The sequence below is a fragment of the Propithecus coquereli genome, unplaced genomic scaffold (assembly GCF_000956105.1).
Source record: "Propithecus coquereli isolate 6110/MARCELLA unplaced genomic scaffold, Pcoq_1.0 Scaffold665, whole genome shotgun sequence".
Classification (NCBI taxonomy): domain Eukaryota; kingdom Metazoa; phylum Chordata; class Mammalia; order Primates; family Indriidae; genus Propithecus; species Propithecus coquereli.
Window position 1 is genome coordinate 261,963 of NW_012152674.1, and position 19,285 is coordinate 281,247.

Consider the following 19,285-nt stretch of genomic DNA (forward strand, 5'->3'; position numbering starts at 1 on the left):
ATGTCCACACAGATATCTCCCTGGACTGGAAGGAAAATCACTTCAAGGGTCTTTAACGTCTTTTTCTTTCTTTTTTTTTTTTTTATAATTAAATAGTTGACTGGCTAATTTTTTCTATTTTTAGTAGAGACGGGGTCTCGCTCTTGCTCAGGCTGGTCTCGAACTCCTGACCTCAAGCAATCCTCCTGCCTCGGCCTCCCAGAGTGCTAAGATTACAGGCATGAACCACCGTGCTCAGCCTCAAGGCTTTTTCTAATCCTGAGATTCTGAAATGCTACAGTTGAGTCCTGGACCCTCCAGACAGGAAGAGAAATCCAGGGCTGAGAAAAGAGAATGGTTTAAAGAACTTGAGGAGCTTCCAGATAAACCCCAGAACTGGCCCAGTTTGGTATGGTGGGTGGCCACTCACCTGCTGAGGATTAAGCTTGTTTTAAGGGACTATCACACCATTGAGGAAGAGCTTGGCCAGGTGGATGGCAAGATCTGGGCTTTGGAGTGAGGCTGACCTGGATTCAAATCCAGATCCTGACATTTCCTGGCTGTTTGACCTTCACCAGTTCCTTTAACCAATCTGAGTTTCAGAGGGTTGATGTTATTCGTTGTTATGTTTAGTATTGTTTACCATTTGCGGTTTCGTGGATATCGATCTTAAGCTCAGTATTATAGAAACATTAGCCTCACAACAACCCTGAAAGAGAGGAATAGCATCATCCGCATCTTTCAGGCCAAGAAAAGCTAGAGGCCCTATGGCTAGGTAACGATGACACTGGGATTCTGTCCCCTGTGCTCTTACTGTATTACCTCACACTCTCTGGTCAAGAATAAATGAAATGGGCCAGGCACGGTGGCTCATGCCTGTAATCCTAGCACTCTGGGAGGCCGAGACAGGAGGATTGCTTGAGCTCAGGAGTTCGAGACCAGCCTGAGCAAGAGCGAGACCCCATCTCTACTAAAAATAGAAAGAAATTGGCCAAACAACTAAAAATAGAAAAAATTAGCTGGGCATGGTGGCGCGTGTCTGTAGTCCCAGTTACTTGGGAGGCTGAGGCAGGAGGATCACTTGAACCCAGGAATTTGAGGTTGCTGTGAGCTAGGATGATGCCACAGCACTCTAGCCCAGGCAAGAGAGTGAGACTCTGTCTCAAAAAAAGAAAAGAGTAAATGAAGCTACTTGGGAGAGGCCCTTGGGGAAAAACCAGAGAAGTCCAGGGAGATTTCTTGGAAACAGGTGGGCCATTTAAAGGGGAGATACTCACTAAGGGTAAGTTCAGATACAAAACTACTTTGAATTATTTTTATTTTTTTAATGTGTACACTTTAGAAGTAGAAAACCCCCTGTGAGATATCCCCAGGATGTAGCTGTCCAGAATTCGCTTGAATGCCTTCGGTGTCAACATTGTCCTGGTTTCCTGCTCTGTAAGAAGTAGAGTATTCCGATATTCGTGCTCCCAACTGTGTGTGTGTCCTCTTGCTTTGCTGACCAGACGCTCTGTATCACAGCTCTCAGCAGCCGGCAGCAAGCTCCCTGACGTCATCCTCCACCCTGACGGAGATCCTAGAAGCCATGAAGCACCCCTCGTAAGTAGCTCGTCCCATATGTGAGCGTAGGATCAGGAGGCTTCCAAGGGCCCCTGTCATGGCAATGCTCTGGCAGTGTGGTTTGGCGGATTCATACCTGACTCTGCTGCTCACCAGCTTTGAGACCTTGGGCAAGTGACTTGACCTCTCTGACCCTCTGTTACCTTGTTTATAAAATGAGATTTTAAAAAAAGTGGTTAAGGCACAGGGTTGGTGTAAGGATTAAATGAAATAATTATGCAAAGGACCTAATGTAATGCCTGCAAGTTCTAGCGTTCTTTAAATGTCAGTCCCTTCTCCTCCCCTTCCTCCTTTTCACCCTGTAACACCTTCTTCTGTCCTGCCATGGTTATTTCTCTGGGTCCAGAAGTAGCATAGAGAAATTGCTTCATGGGGGTCTTTATTTCAGATGTTAAATGTGTTAGTGGGAATCCCTTCTTTTTCATCCTTTTTTCTGCTTGTTGCCACTGGACACACACATTCCCTGCTCCCCGTGTTGGAACCCAGGACAGGAGTCCAGTTGCTCTCTGAACAGAAGGGCCTCTCACCGTACTGCTTCATCAGTGCCGAGGTGGTGCACTGGCTGGTGAACCACGTGGAGGGGGTCCAGACGCAGGCCATGGCCATCGACATCATGCAGGTGAGGCAGCAAGGCAGGGCCTGCAGACTGTCTGCTCAGGCCCCCATGGGACCAGGCCCTGTCTCAGAAGCTGTCACCCTTTCCAGAAATGAGATCTGCACGTGGGGTGAGAATCTGTTTTTAATAAGTTTAAGGCCTGTCTGGAATTGAAAGAAAAAGTCTTGCTTCAAAACACACTATATCTTGACTTAAAAATCTGGTAGAATTTATTGTCTGAACTGAAATGTTCTGTATGGGATCTGCGCACTTACAAACCTTGGAGAAATCTCTGTGAAAGATTTTCAGAGCATTCTCTCCCTCTGACCTCAAGCCCCCAATTTCCTCTGGTCAGTGTCTGCTTTATTCAAGACTCAAAGCTGGATTCAAGGCTCTGCCCCAGGGGCCTTCTGGCACCCTGTACTTACTCTGTCAGAGCCCTGGACACAACAGAATGAAGAATCTGTCTGTGTATCTCATTTGTCTCCTGCCTAAACCAGCTCCTGGAGGGTGGGACTACCTCTTAACATCCATTCTAGTGCCTGGCATGTTGCTTGGTACGTGGTAGGCACTTAGTACCACACTTGCCAGATTTACTTACACTGTTAAGAACTGGAATAGTGAGGAGAGGAATGGGAAAGATTGAGTTGACTCAGCCAGTTCCCACCGTTCTGTCTGTACAGAGGCCCCCACTGGAAATAAATCAATACTGTTTGCTGACCAGCTGGGTTATCATCATAGAAATGTAAAATCAGTAACTGATTTGAATAAGCATGTGATCCTCAATACTCTCTTTGAGTATCTTGATGTGCTGTTTTGATTCGTCTTTGCCTGGTAACTTTATATACTCTCACCTCCCTGAGAATACTATTTTCCTTATTCAAACAATGAAATGTGGCTGGATGTGGTGGCTCACACCTGTAATCCCAGCACTCTGGGAGGCCGAGGCAGGAGGATCACTTGAGGCCAGGAGTTTGAGAGCAGCCTGGTCAACATAGCAAGACCCCGTCACTATAAAAAATAAAAAAGTTAGCCAGGCGTGGTGGTGCATGCCTGTAGTTCCACCTACTCAGGAGACTGAGGTGGGAGGATCACTTAATCCCAGGAGTTGAAGGTTACAGTGAGCTATGATTATTCCATTGCACTCCAGCCTGGGCAACAAAGCAAGACCCTGTCTCTAAAAACAGCAATGAAATGCTACTATAGCAGTTAAAATGAATGAGCTGGAGGTACATGTATCAACATGGATAAGTCTCAGAAGCATAATGTAGACTGAAAAACCAATTTACAAAGTGATGTATAGTATTATGCTCTTTATTTAAAATTCCATAAGAATACCTCATTTTCTATCAATACATGTCTGTATGATAAAATTGCTAAAAATGTGCATGAGAATATTATACTAACCATTTATATTGGGGGAGAGAAGAAGAGGAATGGGACTTGGGAGAGTCCATATGATTTTTTTTTAAATAAAAAGATCCTGAGTCAGTATAACAAAATGGTAAATTTATTAAAGCAGAATAGTAGTATACCTGGATTTTCTTTATGCTTTTCTGCATGTTTGAAATATTTGATGACATAATATGAGGCTACATTTTATAATGTAACTTACACGAGGCACATGTCTAATCGGGGGGGAGGGTCTCCTTAGTGCTCCTTTCGCTCCATTGACTCCAGTGCATGATGGAGGGATGCCCCCTTAAGATGTCCCTCTGCAGGAATTTCAGCGTTTCAATGTCTCTCCTAGAAAATGCTGGAAGAGCAGCTCATCACACACGCATCTGGCGAAGCCTGGCGGAACTTCATCTATGGCTTCTATTTCTACAAGATAGTAGTGGACAAAGAGCCAGACCGAGGTCAGAGCCGAGGCGCATGCGGTTGCCCACGGGGGTGGACGTTTTTCTTGGCGACTTGCTCTTTCCCATGACAGTGCTTCTTGAGCTCCATGTGTGACTTTGTGTTCCAAGTTGTCAGAGCTGTCAACTTCCTTGAACATTTGTGTTTAATTTAAGCATAGCCAGAGTGACAAAGGTTTCTCAAGCTCTACGGTATGTGCCTGGTGAGGACACTGTGGATGGAAGATAAACCCCAAAGAGGCCAAGAGACCTAGTGTGAGGAAATTCCCACGAGTCATTTTTTTGGTAGCTGTGTTTAATTATAGCACCCCAGCCCTCACTTCCACCCCCACTCCGTGCAGGTGGTTCTGGTTATAACACCAGCGGCTCCAATCTGTGATTAATAGCAGTTTTCACTTGCTGGGTCTCCAGACTCCATTCCTTTCCCCTGGAAGACTATCACGTCCTAGCAAGTTTTCCCAGACATATTTTAGGTATTGTTTTCTTTAAAAAAATGAGAAAAAGTAATTCCCAGAGGGGAACAATTTCTAGCATGGTCAGAGCTGGCTCGCATAACTCTGGAGGCACCCAGGATTCAGACCAGTGTCTGTAGTGCACCCAGAGCACGTGGGGACCTTGGCCGGAAGTGACACACATTCTGTAGGCAAATGGCTTCTCCATCTCTGGGTTTAAGCAATCATATCTGAGACGAAGCAGCTAGTGCCACTCACTGTGCTCTCTGTCTAAGGACATGTTGAAAGTGCACCTGTGTGGGTTTTTTTTTTCCCCGTAGCCATTAGTATGTCCATCAACACTTTTTCCCTTAAATTCTGAGTTTGACTGGTAGATACCTATTTTACCTTCCAGCTGAAAAATACCAGGTTACTGTTATATACTCTCAAATGAAAGATGTGAAACTAAGGATAAAATGTTTTTTTAAATTGAAGTAAAGTTCCTATAACATAAAATTAACCACTTGAAAATGAATAGAGGCAATTAGTACATTCACCAGCCATCACCTCGATCTGGTTCCAGACCATTTCCATCACCCCAAAAAGAAACCCTATATCCATTAGCAGTCGCCTCCCAGCTCCTTCTCTTCCTGCCCCCACATCCACTAATGTGCTTTCTGTCTCAAAGATTTGCCTATTCGGGGCTTTTCATATAAATGGAATCATATGCTTTGTGGCCTTTTGTGTCTGGCTCCCTTTACTTCACGTATGTTTTCAAGGCTTATCATGTTGTGACATACATCAGTAAGAGAAAAGGCATTTGTGCTGAGGACTCCTTCTCTCCCCTCTGCCTTTCCCAGTGGCCATGCAGCAGCCTGCCGCCTCCTGGCACACAGCAGGGGTAGACGACTTCGCCAGCTTCCAGCGTAAGTGGTTTGAGGTAGCCTTTGTGGCAGAAGAGCTCCTGCACTCCGAGATTCCTGCCTTCCTTCTGCCCTGGCTGCCTAGCCGGCCAGCCTCCTATGCAAGCAGGCACAGCTCCTTCAGCCGCAGTTTTGGAGGACGGAGCCAGGCAGCCGCGCTGTTAGGTAGATGCCTGATCTGGACAAGGTCTGGGGATATGCTGGTGGGTGGCTGCGGGAGGGTGGCAGCCAGCCAAGGGAATGAGACCGCATGAACCGGGATTAGAGCCACTGTGGCTGTCAGCACTGTGGGCTCCTGTGCGAACTTCCACTGGCCGAGTGGCTTCATTATTATCCCAACCAATAGTATTTAGCACCTCTCACGTCAGAGCACGATGCCAAAACTGCTCGGAGAGGAAAGAAAAAATTGTGGCCACTTTTCCCAAGAGGCCCTTGGGATACAGGGGATGTGAGCTGGTGCCCATTGCAGATATTTAGTTCCTGCCAGAGGCCTTTCTTAGAACTATAGCGTCTTAGGATCTCAGAAGATGAAGGAACCTAAAAGGTCATCCATTCCAGACATTCATGCTGGGCAGAAACCTCCCCTCCTCCCTCCCTTCCCAATGTGCTTACCATGTCAAGGGTTGTAAACTGGAACTCTTCCTGTCCTTTCCACGGTTCTAAGCTCTAAGATGGGATGAATACCTGCTTGTTGAAAGATGGTGTGACCTCTGATAGGAAACGGGGAAGTCTACCCTGGGGGACCCTGGAGGACTGATGGGTTGAAATGTGAGTGTCTTTAGAAAATACAGTCCATGGGCAAAGCACCATGGGATTTATCTCAAGGGCAGGTTAGAGAGACCCCAAAAAACCTCTGGCGGGAAGGAAACAAACATAATGTAGACCAAACTCCAGTGAAATTCCAAATTCTGCTTCATTTGCCTATATAAATGCCCAGCTAACTGGAATTCTTATCTAGTTGGTAGATGAAAATGTTAATAGTCATTACAGTTTCCAGAGCCTCAGATTCACTTGGCCCTGGGTGTGGCTGTGACCTCCCCTTATACCTTCACTCCAGTGTCACCTAGCGCGGTATGTGAGAAGTGGAGGGGTGGAACCGTGAAAAGGGCAGCTCTTCCTCCTTTCACCCAGGCAGTTGTGACTTACCCTTCTCTCTTTTGTTGCATTTCTAACTCTCTACCTCCTTGAGGTCTTGGAAACCACATACTCCCTGGTATCCTGGGGTGCTCACTTCCAGCAGCCTAAACCACCTAGAACACCACCAAGGGCTTGAGACCAAAGACCTTGGAGCACCTGGAATAGCGAGCAGCAAGCTCGTGCATTTTATGCCACGAAGGGCCTACTAGAAACAGCAAATAAAAGGGCGGGTACTCTGATACCAGTGGGAAGCAAAAAGCAATACTCTAACAATGAAGGTGGAGTCAGGAAAATCTATTACAAATAGAACAAGCAGAAGAACTCAATAAGTACAGCGTTATTCATTTATAGCATTGGACTGCACATGGGAAGCTTGTCAAGAAACTAAGCTTGACACCATTTTCCCCACTAAATCAAGCTTATTTTTAGTAGCCACATTTTAAAGCTAAGGATTTTCATCTTCTCTGAGGAGCAAGAAGCTATGCCCAAAAGCTAGGTGATTTCAGATACATACTAAAGAGAGAGTTGAAAATTCAACCCTACCACTCTCTTTGAGGTCATTTTGTGAGACAAAAATACAGTGAGTTACTTTAAATAAATATGGGATCGTGTATGGTGACACTTTATTTACCTGAGAGGTGAAAAAAGCAAAAAGGTTTCTGAAGAACCCAAATAAATGCCACAAATCCAAGTGTCACCTCCTTGTGGTGAAAGACCCTTGGATCAGCACATAGAGCCTATTTACTGAGGTCTTACCAGTTTGGTTATAGGTCCCTCACTAATACCCCAGATTAGAAGCAGAGAATTAGGGGCACCTAATGGCAGCAGGTGTACTAACATATTTTAGCAAAATGTTTTGCAAAATAAATCTTTTAAGTTTTGGTCCTTTCAAGGTGGGGAGGTAACTATAATTCTTCCATTTCTTGAAAGTCTTTGGTAAAAGGAATTATTTTAATACGAATCTTCTCCTGCAGAGTGTAGAAAACCTTAGAGCAGAGTTTCTCAACCTCAGCAGTACAGACATTTTGAGCCAGATCATTCTTTGTTGTGGGGGGCTATTCTGTGCATTGTAGGATGTTTAGCAGCATCCCCGGTCTCTACCCCCTGGATGCCAGTAGCACACCCTAGTGTGACATAATGTCTCCTGACATTGCCGCATGTCCCCTGGAGGTTGTAAAATTGCCCCCAGTTGAGAACCACTGTCTTATAAGGAAGGATTCCAATAAGGAGCCAAAATTAAGAGAGCTCAGCAAAACCTGAGAGGCTTTGAAGCTCATCAGTAACTCCCTAAGGAGGTGTGAGGTTGATGTGTAATGTGGACATGTTTTCAGAGCTTGGGGGTAGAATGAATGGTCAGCGCTGGAGCTGTAGTGTTAGAAGGAAGTGATCTCTGCTCCATCCTGGCCCCTGGGCAACTCTTGTGCTTTCCGCGCTGGTGGTTGTGGTCGCTTCATCCCTACCTGATGTGGTGTGGTGCCAACAACAACATTAATGGCATGATTTCTAGGGCATGCATGTGTCAGGCACTGTACCAAGCAGAAAATTGTCTCATTTAATCTTCATCTGAGTCTTGTGATAGATACTGTGATTTATGCTTTTGAGTTCAGGAGCCTATGATGCTTAGAAAGGTGAAGTATTTAATCATTTGCCCAAGACTCTGCATCTACTAAGTGCTGGAGCTGGAGTTTACTCTCAGGACTGCCTGGCCCTGAAGCCTGAGCTCTAACCATGCCGCACTTTAGCCTCAGGAAGACAAAAGTCAAAGCCTGTCAGGACTTTTTATGATATCCCAGGTCCAGGGGTGACTCCTGCCCTTACTGTTGAAGGAAAGGACATTCCGGCCCCAGGCCCTTGCTACAGAGACGCAGCTTTCTTAGTGTGGCTTTTCTTCCCCTCTCTGCCACCTCCGCTGGTCCTTCTAGCACACTCCCTCCAGTCCCAACTCCAACAACTCTTTGTCCCCACCAGGACCTACAACTGATTAACTTGCCATCTTTCTGTTCTCCTTCTCCCACCTCACTCTATCCCAGCACCTAGAATAGTACCTGACACATGGCTTCAATAAATATTTGTTGAATGTATGAAAAAATATGAATGAATGTCGTTTGGCAGAATTGGGGAAAATCAAATTTGGAGCATTAGGTCTGCAGTCAGCAAACCTTCCGACTCTAAGCAATTAATTGTCCAAGTGTCAGAAAGGCAGTAGTTCTGCTCTTCATCCTGTTAAAAATGCTAACAGCCTGGGAACAGATGAACTGCCCATCACCTAGGCATGTGCACAGTCCCCACGCAAGGAAAGGACAAGCCACATGTCATGGAGGCATGTATACAGTCCCAGCCTGTTTTTTGCACTCACTCCTTGGTTAGAATTACTGCTTCTGGAGAATGCTTTAGGTATTGCCACCTATGTATCATCATTTTGGTTCTAGAGGCTATCTTGACAATTTCTATACAAACATATTCATTTCCAAAGTTGTCATCTTCTGCAGGCTGATAAAACTCTCTCGTGAGTTTCATAGCCTTTAGCACAATGCAAGATTCAGATCGTGTCAGTTTAGCATTGGTTGTTAGAGCTTAAAGAGGAGCAGTATATAGAAAAGTAAAGGGAGAATAGGGAAGAATTGGACTTGTGTCTGCAGCAGGTAGTTTATTTAATAGGTGTTCTTCACCTGGGTTCTGTGTACAGGCTTTAGGGTGTCAGTGAATCTGAAACTAGGCAGAATTTTGTGTGTGTGCATGTTTTCTGGGAAAACATCCCTTTATTAACTTTCTAATAGCTCCCATGGTTGTTATAGAGGAATTTCATTCTGTCAGCCTCCTTGCCCATCACCCTTCCCAAAAGAAACAAGTTTCTTTTCCTTCTAAACCCAATGTGGCCTTATTACAGCTAATTCTATCCCATAACAGCTCTCAGACGTTTGTGTTAGCAAATGAGATGTTTCTTCCCAGCATTTTTTTTTCAGGTTAGAATATACTGTGTTATTTACTTAAGCGAGAAGAATCTATTGTCTTTAAATTAGGCTATCTGCAGTGTTTGGGCTTTTCCTCATGGGGAGGAAGGCCTGCCTGTATCATTTGTTACTTGTCCTTTTTGTTTGTTTTGACGTGTTCCTTTTTAAACACTCTGATTCTCGATCAGAGATTAACAGGAGAAACCTATTTTGAAGTGCCTGGCATTGGCACATGGCCCTCTCTGGCTTCACCCATGGTGGCTCCCACTTCCCCATCCCTGTCATCCTGGATCTCTGGCATCCAGGATGCCACTGTTTCCAGAGCCATATTGCATTCTTCTTCTCAGCCTTTTCTTGATGGCCCACTGGATCTTAAGTTCAGAAGGGACTATAGAGCATCTCTGTCCAAGCCCTGATACTTGGATGTTTCCCATAGCACTCCTAGTAAGTGGGGAGCCAGCTTCTCTTTGAAAACGCCCATTGACACAGCACTCACCTGTGAGACTGCTCATTCCATTCTTGGGCAGTTCTGGTTATCACGTAGAGTGTCGGTCCCCTTCTTAGGATTGCGTTCTTTCTCCTAACACTGATTCGCTCCCCAGGTTGTTAATACCCCCTACCTAGGACCTGGGTGAAGGGAACTCAGACTTCTCCTCCTCTGGGCTTGCTGTATCTCTCTGTCCCCAGGGTGAATAAATTGATTCTCATGGAACTCAAGTAATAATTCACTGAACTCACGGAAAGCTGCAACTCAGCTGGGCCCACACCTTTTTCAACATTGTAATCCTGCTAGAAGCATCTGTTCTGTCAAATCTAACCCCTGAAGTACAATGCCAGTGGTATCTTGAGCCTGTAACCACTTGGCTAAGCAGTGTAGTTCCTTGGGCTTCCTCAGACCGGCCTATTCAGAACTTAACACGCCAGATGGGAGAGAAGAGATGTACGAGGTCGCTGCTGGTGTTTATTGAGTATCCTTGTTTTTGTGACATGGGCTTTTCCCCTGGGGAGAAATACACAGTGTCTAAGATTAGAGAGCAAAATTTACTGTCTTTGGTTTGGGCTGTTAAAGTAAAGGGTTGTTCTGGCAGTGTCATAAATCAGGAGCATGAAGCAGAGACAGAATCTAGTTTTGATGAGAACAACCAAATTCTTTAGCCTTAAGTATCACAGACAGCCCAAGCAGTGTCCGGGGGAGTCATGGACAGGCCTTGCATTGAGCATTGGTGAGCTCATGGCTTAAATTGGGAGAAAAGAATAACAGGAACAGAAGGAAAGGAGGAGAGGTATAAGTGAGGTAGGTAGAGGAGAAGGTGAAGGAGGGAATCTTCACTCCCTTCTCTACTCCTTTGTCATCTGTGTTTCGCTTGATCCTTATCCTTTCTCTGTGAAGCAGCTGGCCTGGGACATCTCAGTTTGCAGTCAAGGAACTAAACCAGGAGAGGTGAAGCATGTTCTCAGAGAGACACAACTAGTAAATGGGAGGGCTTAGATCTTCTGACTCCAAGTCAAGAACTTTTCCTATTTACATGTTCTCGTTTTGAGAGAGTGCTAAGTGGTATACCTGGCAGCTGAATATCAGTTTGCCCAAGTGCCATCAGTGACCTGGCTTAGCTCCCCTGCCTCCCAACAGTAGCTCATTAAAATTGCTGACTCAAGAGCTGTTTATCCTTGTCAGTGATAAAAGCCGCTGAGGGCTTCTACCTGCAGAACCCAGAACTAAGCTGACTGCTTCAGATAAAGAAAAACCATTTAATTCACGGGGGACGGGGAATAATAGTTTATAGAAACCATAGGTCTGGCAATGCCTAGCTGGGCAGAGCACAGCCCTGACCTTTTCTTTACTTCTGAGCCCATTTCAGGTCTTTATTCTGGTCAGGAACTTGATTATCTGATACATCTCTAAAATATCCCTATCTTGGTTTGAGTAAGATTTCTGAGCAGGGGTCCGAAATATTAATAGGATGAGCAAGCATGATGCTCACCCAGAGTCCTCGAGTGACACATCAATAATGGAACAAGGTATTAAGCTTCATTGTGAGGTTTCATTTTTTTTTTTTTGAGAAAATGAAAATTATGGAACTGTTGCCTTCTCAGGTTAGAACCAGAAAGCAAGACTTCCTTCTCACTGTTGTCTGGGCTGTTTGCCCTATTGTGTCCTCTGTAGGCCGCTGACGTCAAAAGATCTAGGGTTCAGCCCGGCTGAGGATTCTGGGTCTATGATCTTCGGCAAGGCATCTCCTCTCCCTGGGCTGTCGTTTTCTCCTCTGTAAATGAAGGGGTTGGATTAGACTGGGGGAGACAAACTACAGCTTAGCCTACCATTTGTTTGTTTGTTTGTTTTATAATTGACTTTATTTTTTTAGAGCAGATTGGGTTCATAGTTAAAATTAAGCAAAAAATTCCCATATATCCCCTGACCCCCCCACACCCAGCCTCCCCCACTACCAGCATCCCCTGCCGAAATGGTACATTTGTTATAATCCACGAACCTACATCGACACATCATTATCACCCGAAGTCCATGGTTTACATTAGGGTTCACTCTTGGTGCTGTACATTCTGTGGGTTTGGACAAATGTGTGGTGACATATTAATAGTCATACAGAATAGTTTCACTGCCCTAAAAATCCATCTGTTTTTGTAAATGAAGTTTCACTGGGACACAGATGAGCCCATGCATTAGGTAATACCTGCGGCTGCTTTTGCACTATAATGACAGAGTTAAATAGTTATGATAGAAGCTATATGGCCCACAAAACCTAAATTATTTACCTGGCCCTTTACAGAAAAAGTTTGCCGATCCCTGGACTCGATGATTGCCAGGAAACGTCTAAAATCTGTGATTTTTTTAGAAGTCACTTCTACAGTTTCATATCTGGATGCTTAGTTTTTTGTTCTTCCTGTTCATCCCACTTCTCCTTTTCCCTCTCTTGGGGCTCTTCCTGCGGTGCTGACCTAGCTGCCACTGTCCCAGAGCAGAGGACTGTGACCCTGGACGTTGATGTGAACAACCGCACAGACCGGCTGGAGTGGTGCAGCTGTTATTACCACGGCAACTTCTCCCTGAATGCAGCCTTCGAGATCAAGCTGCACTGGATGGCAGTGACCGCTGCAGTACTCTTTGAGATGGTGAGAACCTTCATGCGTGTGGTGGCACCTTTGGCTCACCTCGCAGAGGGGAATGGGGAATGCTCGCTAGAGATTCATGTTACTTTTGTTTTTTAGATCAGGCTCCTATTACCATTCAGCTGGTCTATTGGAATAGTCTTTTAAAGCAATGTAAACAGGCCAGGTACCATGGCTCACGCCTGTAATCCTAGCACTTTGGGAGGCTGAGGTGGGAGGGATCACTTGAGTTCAAGACCAGCCTGGGCAACATAGCAAGACCCCATCTCTACAAAAAATTTTTTTAAAAAAATTAGCTGGGTGTGGTGGTGCACACCTGTAGTCCTAGCAACTTGGGAGGCTGAGGAAGGAGGATCACTTGAACCTAGGAGTTCAAGGTTACAGTGAGCTATAATTGTGCCACTGTACTTCAGCCTGGGCAATAGAGTGAGACCTTGTCTCTAAAAAAAAAAAAAATTTCAACATGCTAAAAAATTCAAATGGTCAAAAAGGGTAAGAGCAAGGTTTCTCAGCTGTGGCACTACTGACATTTGGGGCCAGATAATTCTCTGTTGTAGGGGGGGCTGTCATGCACACTATAGGACATTGAGCAGCATCCCTGACCTTTACCCAGTAAATGCCAGTAGCATACCCCCCAGTTGTGGTAACCAAAAATGTCTCCAGATATAGCCACATGTCCCCAGGGAGGGGGAGTATTGCTTCCTGTTGAGAATCACTGGTCTAGAGTGAAAAATAAGTCTCTCCCACCCTCGATCCCTGGGACTTTCTAAAAGCAACTACCACTCTATCAAGTAAACTTCCAGAGAGATTCTATGCATATAATGCATACAAAACCATGTTATTTCCCCCCACCCCCCGGCAACAGAGATGGTAGCATGGGATACAAACTGTTTACATTGCATTTTTCCTGTTACCTGTATGTCTTTTGTGTCAGTACATGGAAATAAATCTGCCTTGGTTGTTTTTTATTTTTGGTTGTTATAGATTTTTTGTTTTTGTTTTGCCTCATTATTTTTAAGGGCTGCAGAATATTCTGTTATTTATTTGTGCTATAGTTAGCCAATCCCCTATTTTTTTTTGTTTTGTTTTGTTTTTTTTTTTGAGACAGAGTCTCACTGTGTTGCCTGGGCTAAAGTGCCGTGGCATCATCCTAGCTCACAGCAACCTCAAACTCCTGGGCTCAAACGATCCTCCTGCCTCAGCCTCCTGAGTAGCTGGGACTACAGGCATGCGCCACCATGCCCAGCTAATTTTTTCTATATATTTTTAGTTGTCCAATTAATTTCTTTCTAATTTTAGTAGAGACAGGGTCTCGCTCTTGCTCAGGCTGGTTTCAAATTCCTGAGCTCAAACAATCCGCCCGCCTCGGCCTCCCAGAGAGCTAGGATTACAGGCGTGAGACACCGCACCCGGCCTCAATCCCCTGTTAATGAACATCACTGCTTTAAACTCAGCAATTGTCAACCAGGGGTGATTTTGCTGCCCAGGAGCATTTGGCAATATCTGGAGACATTTTTGCTTGTCACAAATGGAGGGTGGTGAGGGTCCTGCTGGCATCAAGTGGTTAGAGACCAGGGATGCTGCTCATCACCCTGTAGTGCACAGGACAGGCCCCCACAACAAAGAATTAACCAGCCCAAGATGGCACAAGTGCTAAGGGTGAGAAGCCCTGTTTTAACTGGACTCCCTGCCTATCCTTGCTCCTCCTGGTACGTCCTGGCTCACCTCTCTAATCAGGCCGTTCACTGTTCCTGCACTAAGAAGCCACCCCTATCCCCAGTCTCTGTGCCCACTCCTTACCATGCTGTCAGTATCTTCTAGAAGCTCTCCTTAACCATCTTTATAGTCTGCTACTCCTTTTATACACTCTCCAATATGGCCCAAAAGAATATTCTTCTGTAGCTTCACCTGAATCCTGCTCCCCTCCAACACCAGCCCAAGCATCTCATCGCACAGCTGAGAGCAGCTGGAAAGTTCAAAAAGAGTTGACTAAAAGCTGGGAGATGACCAAAGAGAAATCAGCACAGCCTGGGCTGGCAACTGTTTGTGTCCACAGTTCATAGGCTCAGTCTTGTCCCACAAGACATGGTATCCTGGGGAGGAGATTTGTCCGGGTCTCTGCCTGCCTCCGCATGGCATTAGCATCTTCAAGGACCCCTCCTTTGAGAGGACTCTCATCTGGGGAACATCTTTAAGGTCCAAATCAAAAAAGACAGCCCACTGCTTGTCCTGCTCAGCTCTTAGAGGACACTAGCTCTTCCCCAGCTGCTTGACACTGGGGATGACCACATCCTTCAGGCAAAACTAACCCTCTGACCCAATAGGCTTAAGTGTTCTCCTTACAGGCCCTACCAGATAACCATATCGCAAAACAACACAACCACAGCATTCATAGACATGTGTATTGTCACAGTGGGGCAGGAGGAAGGGTGTTTATTTCCTCAAAGGAATTTAACAACTGTCTTTAAAAAGTATACTTTTCACGTCTATTTATGTAAAACCCACTAAAAGCTGCTAATCCCTTTATCATTACTTTTTTAAGCTTTTTAAAACTGTAGTATAAGTTAATTTATTATTTTAAGGCAATGTCCATATTTGTTATAAATCAGATTTTATTAAGTTAACTAGTACATAAAATTAAAAGGTTGTTGACCAAGCCTTAGGGATTATTCTGGTCAGAGATCTTGGCTTGTTATTATGAGTGTTCCTGGAAAAAAAGATAAGAGTGGTCTCTTTCAATTTATCTCAAGAACTAGAAAATGGCCACTGCTCCCCAGGAAAATATTACTGTTGGGAGGGTTGTCTTTATGCCCTAGTAACTTCTGTTCTTGGTCTTCGGGCAGACAGCTTTTGGGAGTTTGCCAGAGAATGGCTCTCCTTCCGTTAGGTCAGCGCTTATCACTTTTGGCCAGAGGCCACCACAGTCATCTCCTGCCCTATGTCATGTTCCTCTCAGCCAGCCTGAGTGGATTGTTTTCCTATTTGAGAGGGCTGGGGAACCTGTGGCCTCAAGGCCACATGTGGCCCTCCAGATCCCCAAGTGCAGCCCCTCAACTGAATCCAGACTTCACAGAACAAAACCCTTTATTAATGATTTGTTCTGTAAAATTTAGATTCAGTCAAAAGGCTGCTCTCAAGGATCCAGAAGGCCACATGTGTCCCCAAGGCCGCTGACTTATTAAATTCCTGATAAAAGACAAAATTGTAAGGACTTAACCTATATCCCATGACCTTCTTTCAACATCCCCTGGAATGGGAAGGGTTTCAGCTCTTTCCAGTCTATTCCTTCCAAAAGAAATACCAAAGTTGCAGAAGCTTGAGCTATGAAGAGGAGCTGTGTGCTTAGCTCACAGTTTCCCTGAATATTCATCAGGAGGTTAAACTGCACTTTTTCCTGTTCAGGACCGGTTTGGAGCCAGAGGACATGAATAAATGAACAAGCCAATCGATATGCATGCTGCGGCTTTGGCGAGTTCACTCCTTGGGAAGTATTTTCTGTTGTCTGAAAGAACTTAGCGATGACACTCTTTGTTTCTGCACTTTCCACCAGGTCCAAGGTTGGCATCGGAAAGCTACCTCCTGTGGCTTTTTGTTGGTCCCAGTTTTGGAGGGACCTTTCGCGCTGCCCAGTTACCTGTATGGCGACCCCCTTCGAGCCCAGCTCTTCATCCCGCTCAACATCAGCTGCTTGCTCAAGGAGGGCAGCGAGCACCTGTTTGATAGTAAGAGATACTCCCCCCAGAGATTCCGTCTCAACGAATAAGTCCCCCTCCCCGACCAAGGACACTGCTCAGGGTTTCTAATCGCCATGGGCTAGGGAAAAGAGAGAGGCTTTTGATGAGGGGCCAAAAGGATCTGGGTTCTAATCCAGGTTCTTCATCTAGTGGCTGGGTAACCCTAGACTAATCACTTAACGTCTCTGGGCCTTGAATTCCTTATTCCTAAACTGGGAGTGTCTAGAGCTGCCTTGCCAACTCAGGAAGGCCATCATAAGGCCTTGGCTTGGAGTGGTGGGCAGGAGAGGGTGTAACATGCTGTAAATGATGAGAGGCAATGGTGTTCTCCCACAGTGTCCTTTCTCATGCTCCAGCCTAACTGGTTTGGGCTGTGGGGCTTTGAGCCTCACAGGGGACTTGCATGTGCTGTTTCAGGCAAAAAGGCTGAAAGGGGGCGGGGGCAGGCATTGAAAGCAAAATAGGAAACACTGTCCTTTTGTGCAAAGCTGTGGCATGTCAGCCCCTGGAACAGTGCATATGGCTCAAGTCACACATCTTTAAGGAAGGCAGAGCAGAAAAGGAGGAGGACAGGAGGACCCAAATCAGAGCTCTTCCCTCTGGGACAGGTTGTCACTCAGAAAGAGAGCACGCAGGGCCAACCCAGACCTGCTGCCCAACCCCAGTCCACTAGAACCCTGAAGGCAGGTTTAGGACAGCACACAGCACATAGCTTTTTATCCCCAAGTGCTCATTGGGAATGAACATATAAATAGCTCCTCACAGCTTTCAATGAGTTCACAGGTGATCTTGTTTAAAACGAGAAGCTAGCATTGATGCTGATACATCAGGAGCCCTGTAGTTTCTCGGATATAGAGATTATAAACGTGAAGGAAATAGCTTCTGACATAAGGGAGATGCGTTTTTTCCATGCCCCTATAAATCTGTGTCATGATTGGCAGCAGAGAACTGGTCCAGAGGGTGACGTGCGGTAGGCCAAGTGTTCCTATGCTTTTCATGTGACGGGCTGCTCTTGTGGTGCGAACAGCTTTTCTTCCAAAAGGCCCATCTGCGTATTCTTTGTTTACATCTTGGAAGGCATTTTTGTATAGATGCAATGTTCTAAATGATAGTCGGGGTTCCAGGTGAGCCCTACAGAGCCCCTCCCTGCTGGAGACCATAGAGTCCCTGATACATAGAGCCTACAAAGCCCCCTTTACACACACACATTCTCGTTTAACCTCACGGTGTGGCTGAGAGAGGACCACTTATGCAGTCCTGAAATGCCGAATGATTGTGTTCATGTCAAACAATTTTAGACCAGGCAGCTCCTGCACTATTGTTTTTATTGTATCGTGCAGATAGAGAGATCTTCCCTCACACCATCCACAGACTCTTTTGGGGTTTTCCACCATCACTAACAGCACAGGATTGCCCTCAGGGTTGGCATCGAGGACATTTTTGTACGAATTGGTTTTCCCTGCCGGTTGTAACCCAAGCTTCAAGACCAGCGTCTTCTGTTGGTTACCATGGTTACAGCCAAAGAAAGGGTCCTAGCTTAAAAGAATAAGGACTTGAATCTAAAAAATCTATTTTCTTGTGTCTGTGCCTCTTCTCTTCTCATTCTCACCAGTTTCTATAACAGGGACTTCAAAATCTTAAAAATCTGACAAGGATGTGCTCTGTATGTATGTATTTTCTGCTTTTAAAGCCAGAGTCTTTTTTGGTGTTTTGCTCCTTAGTTGCCCAGAATCCTGAGAGCCACCCATGATAGAAAATTCCAAATGCAGAAAGAGTAATAGAGCTGTGGCAGGCACCCTGGTCTTTGGGATGTCTGTGCAGTTGTTGCCCCAGCATCAGCACCTCATCCGAGAGCAGCCTGGCTCTGTTGCCTGTTGCCGGGTGACAGCCTGCCCCAGCCTCCCACCACCTCACTCCACTCTTGGTCCTTAGCAGCAGCTTCGCAGAGGGAGCAAGGCCAGAGTAACGAAGTGGGTAATGGAGGAGGGAACTCATCTCCTCTGCTCCCCTCCCCAACCAATTACTTGTCAAAAATGTATTTTTATATTTATTTGCCTCATTTTCCCCACCCCTAACATGGAGCTTGTAATATTGCCTTTGTACTTTGTACAAGTACAAATATTACTTTGTAATATTGTACTTTAATATCCTGGTCCATTCAGCTTTTGGCATAGGAAGTCATTAGAATGAGTCTTATATTGAGACTGGCTGCTAAGAACTCATTACTTTGTGGACCCTGCTATAGCTCGGAGGAAGGGATGTGTGAACACACAGCTGTCCTTTCCTTTCCTGTCATTGAAATGGAAGCCAGTCTCTCCAAAGCAGGTAATGTGGAGAAGCAGAGCTTAGGTTCAAGGGGCCTGTCTGCCAAGAGTACTGCAGGGTGCAGAAGACTGGCCTCAGAGAGAATTACAACCCGTGTGATCACAACTGAGCATTTTTTTTTTCCTTTCAGGCTTTGAACCAGAAACGTACTGGGATCGAATGCACATTTTCCAGGAAGCCATTGCACACAGGTTTGTCCCTTAGGAAGTAATCAGCGTTTATCTTGAATGGCAGTTACCAAAGTGAAACTCAGTTTGTTTTATTCCTGAGGAAGGGGATCTAGTCCACCAGTGACAACTTGGCTGCTTATCTCAAATGGGACTCTTTGCTTTCAGAGATAAGCACTACCTCCCTGGTTCCTGTAGCTGTTGTTTTTCAGACCTCATTACCTTGTTCTTCCAGTTGAGTGGAGAATATAGAACTCTCTTCTTGTCCTCCAAGAAGACTGCAAGCCAAGCTATCCAAGAGATAACATGAAATGAAAAATTATAAAATGTGTCAAGAGCCCCTTGATGTATGTTGAAAAGACAATGAACAGTTAAAAAGCAATGGATGAGGGCCCGGCACGGTGGCTCACGCCTGTAATCCTAGCTCTCTGGGAGGCC

General features: G+C 45.5%; 1 protein-coding gene across 1 annotated transcript in view; it reads left to right on the top strand.

The window, feature by feature from the left end:
• Positions 1-19,285, top strand: part of DEPDC5 (DEP domain containing 5) — a 131,059-nt gene that overhangs the window by 106,542 nt on the left and 5,232 nt on the right. The window contains exons 31-37 of the mRNA XM_012660414.1: positions 1,501-1,578; positions 2,086-2,218; positions 3,945-4,053; positions 5,345-5,572; positions 12,455-12,624; positions 16,172-16,343; positions 18,811-18,871. Of these exons, the coding sequence (XP_012515868.1) occupies positions 1,501-1,578; positions 2,086-2,218; positions 3,945-4,053; positions 5,345-5,572; positions 12,455-12,624; positions 16,172-16,343; positions 18,811-18,871 (951 nt within the window). The remainder of the gene's footprint in view (positions 1-1,500; positions 1,579-2,085; positions 2,219-3,944; positions 4,054-5,344; positions 5,573-12,454; positions 12,625-16,171; positions 16,344-18,810; positions 18,872-19,285) is intronic.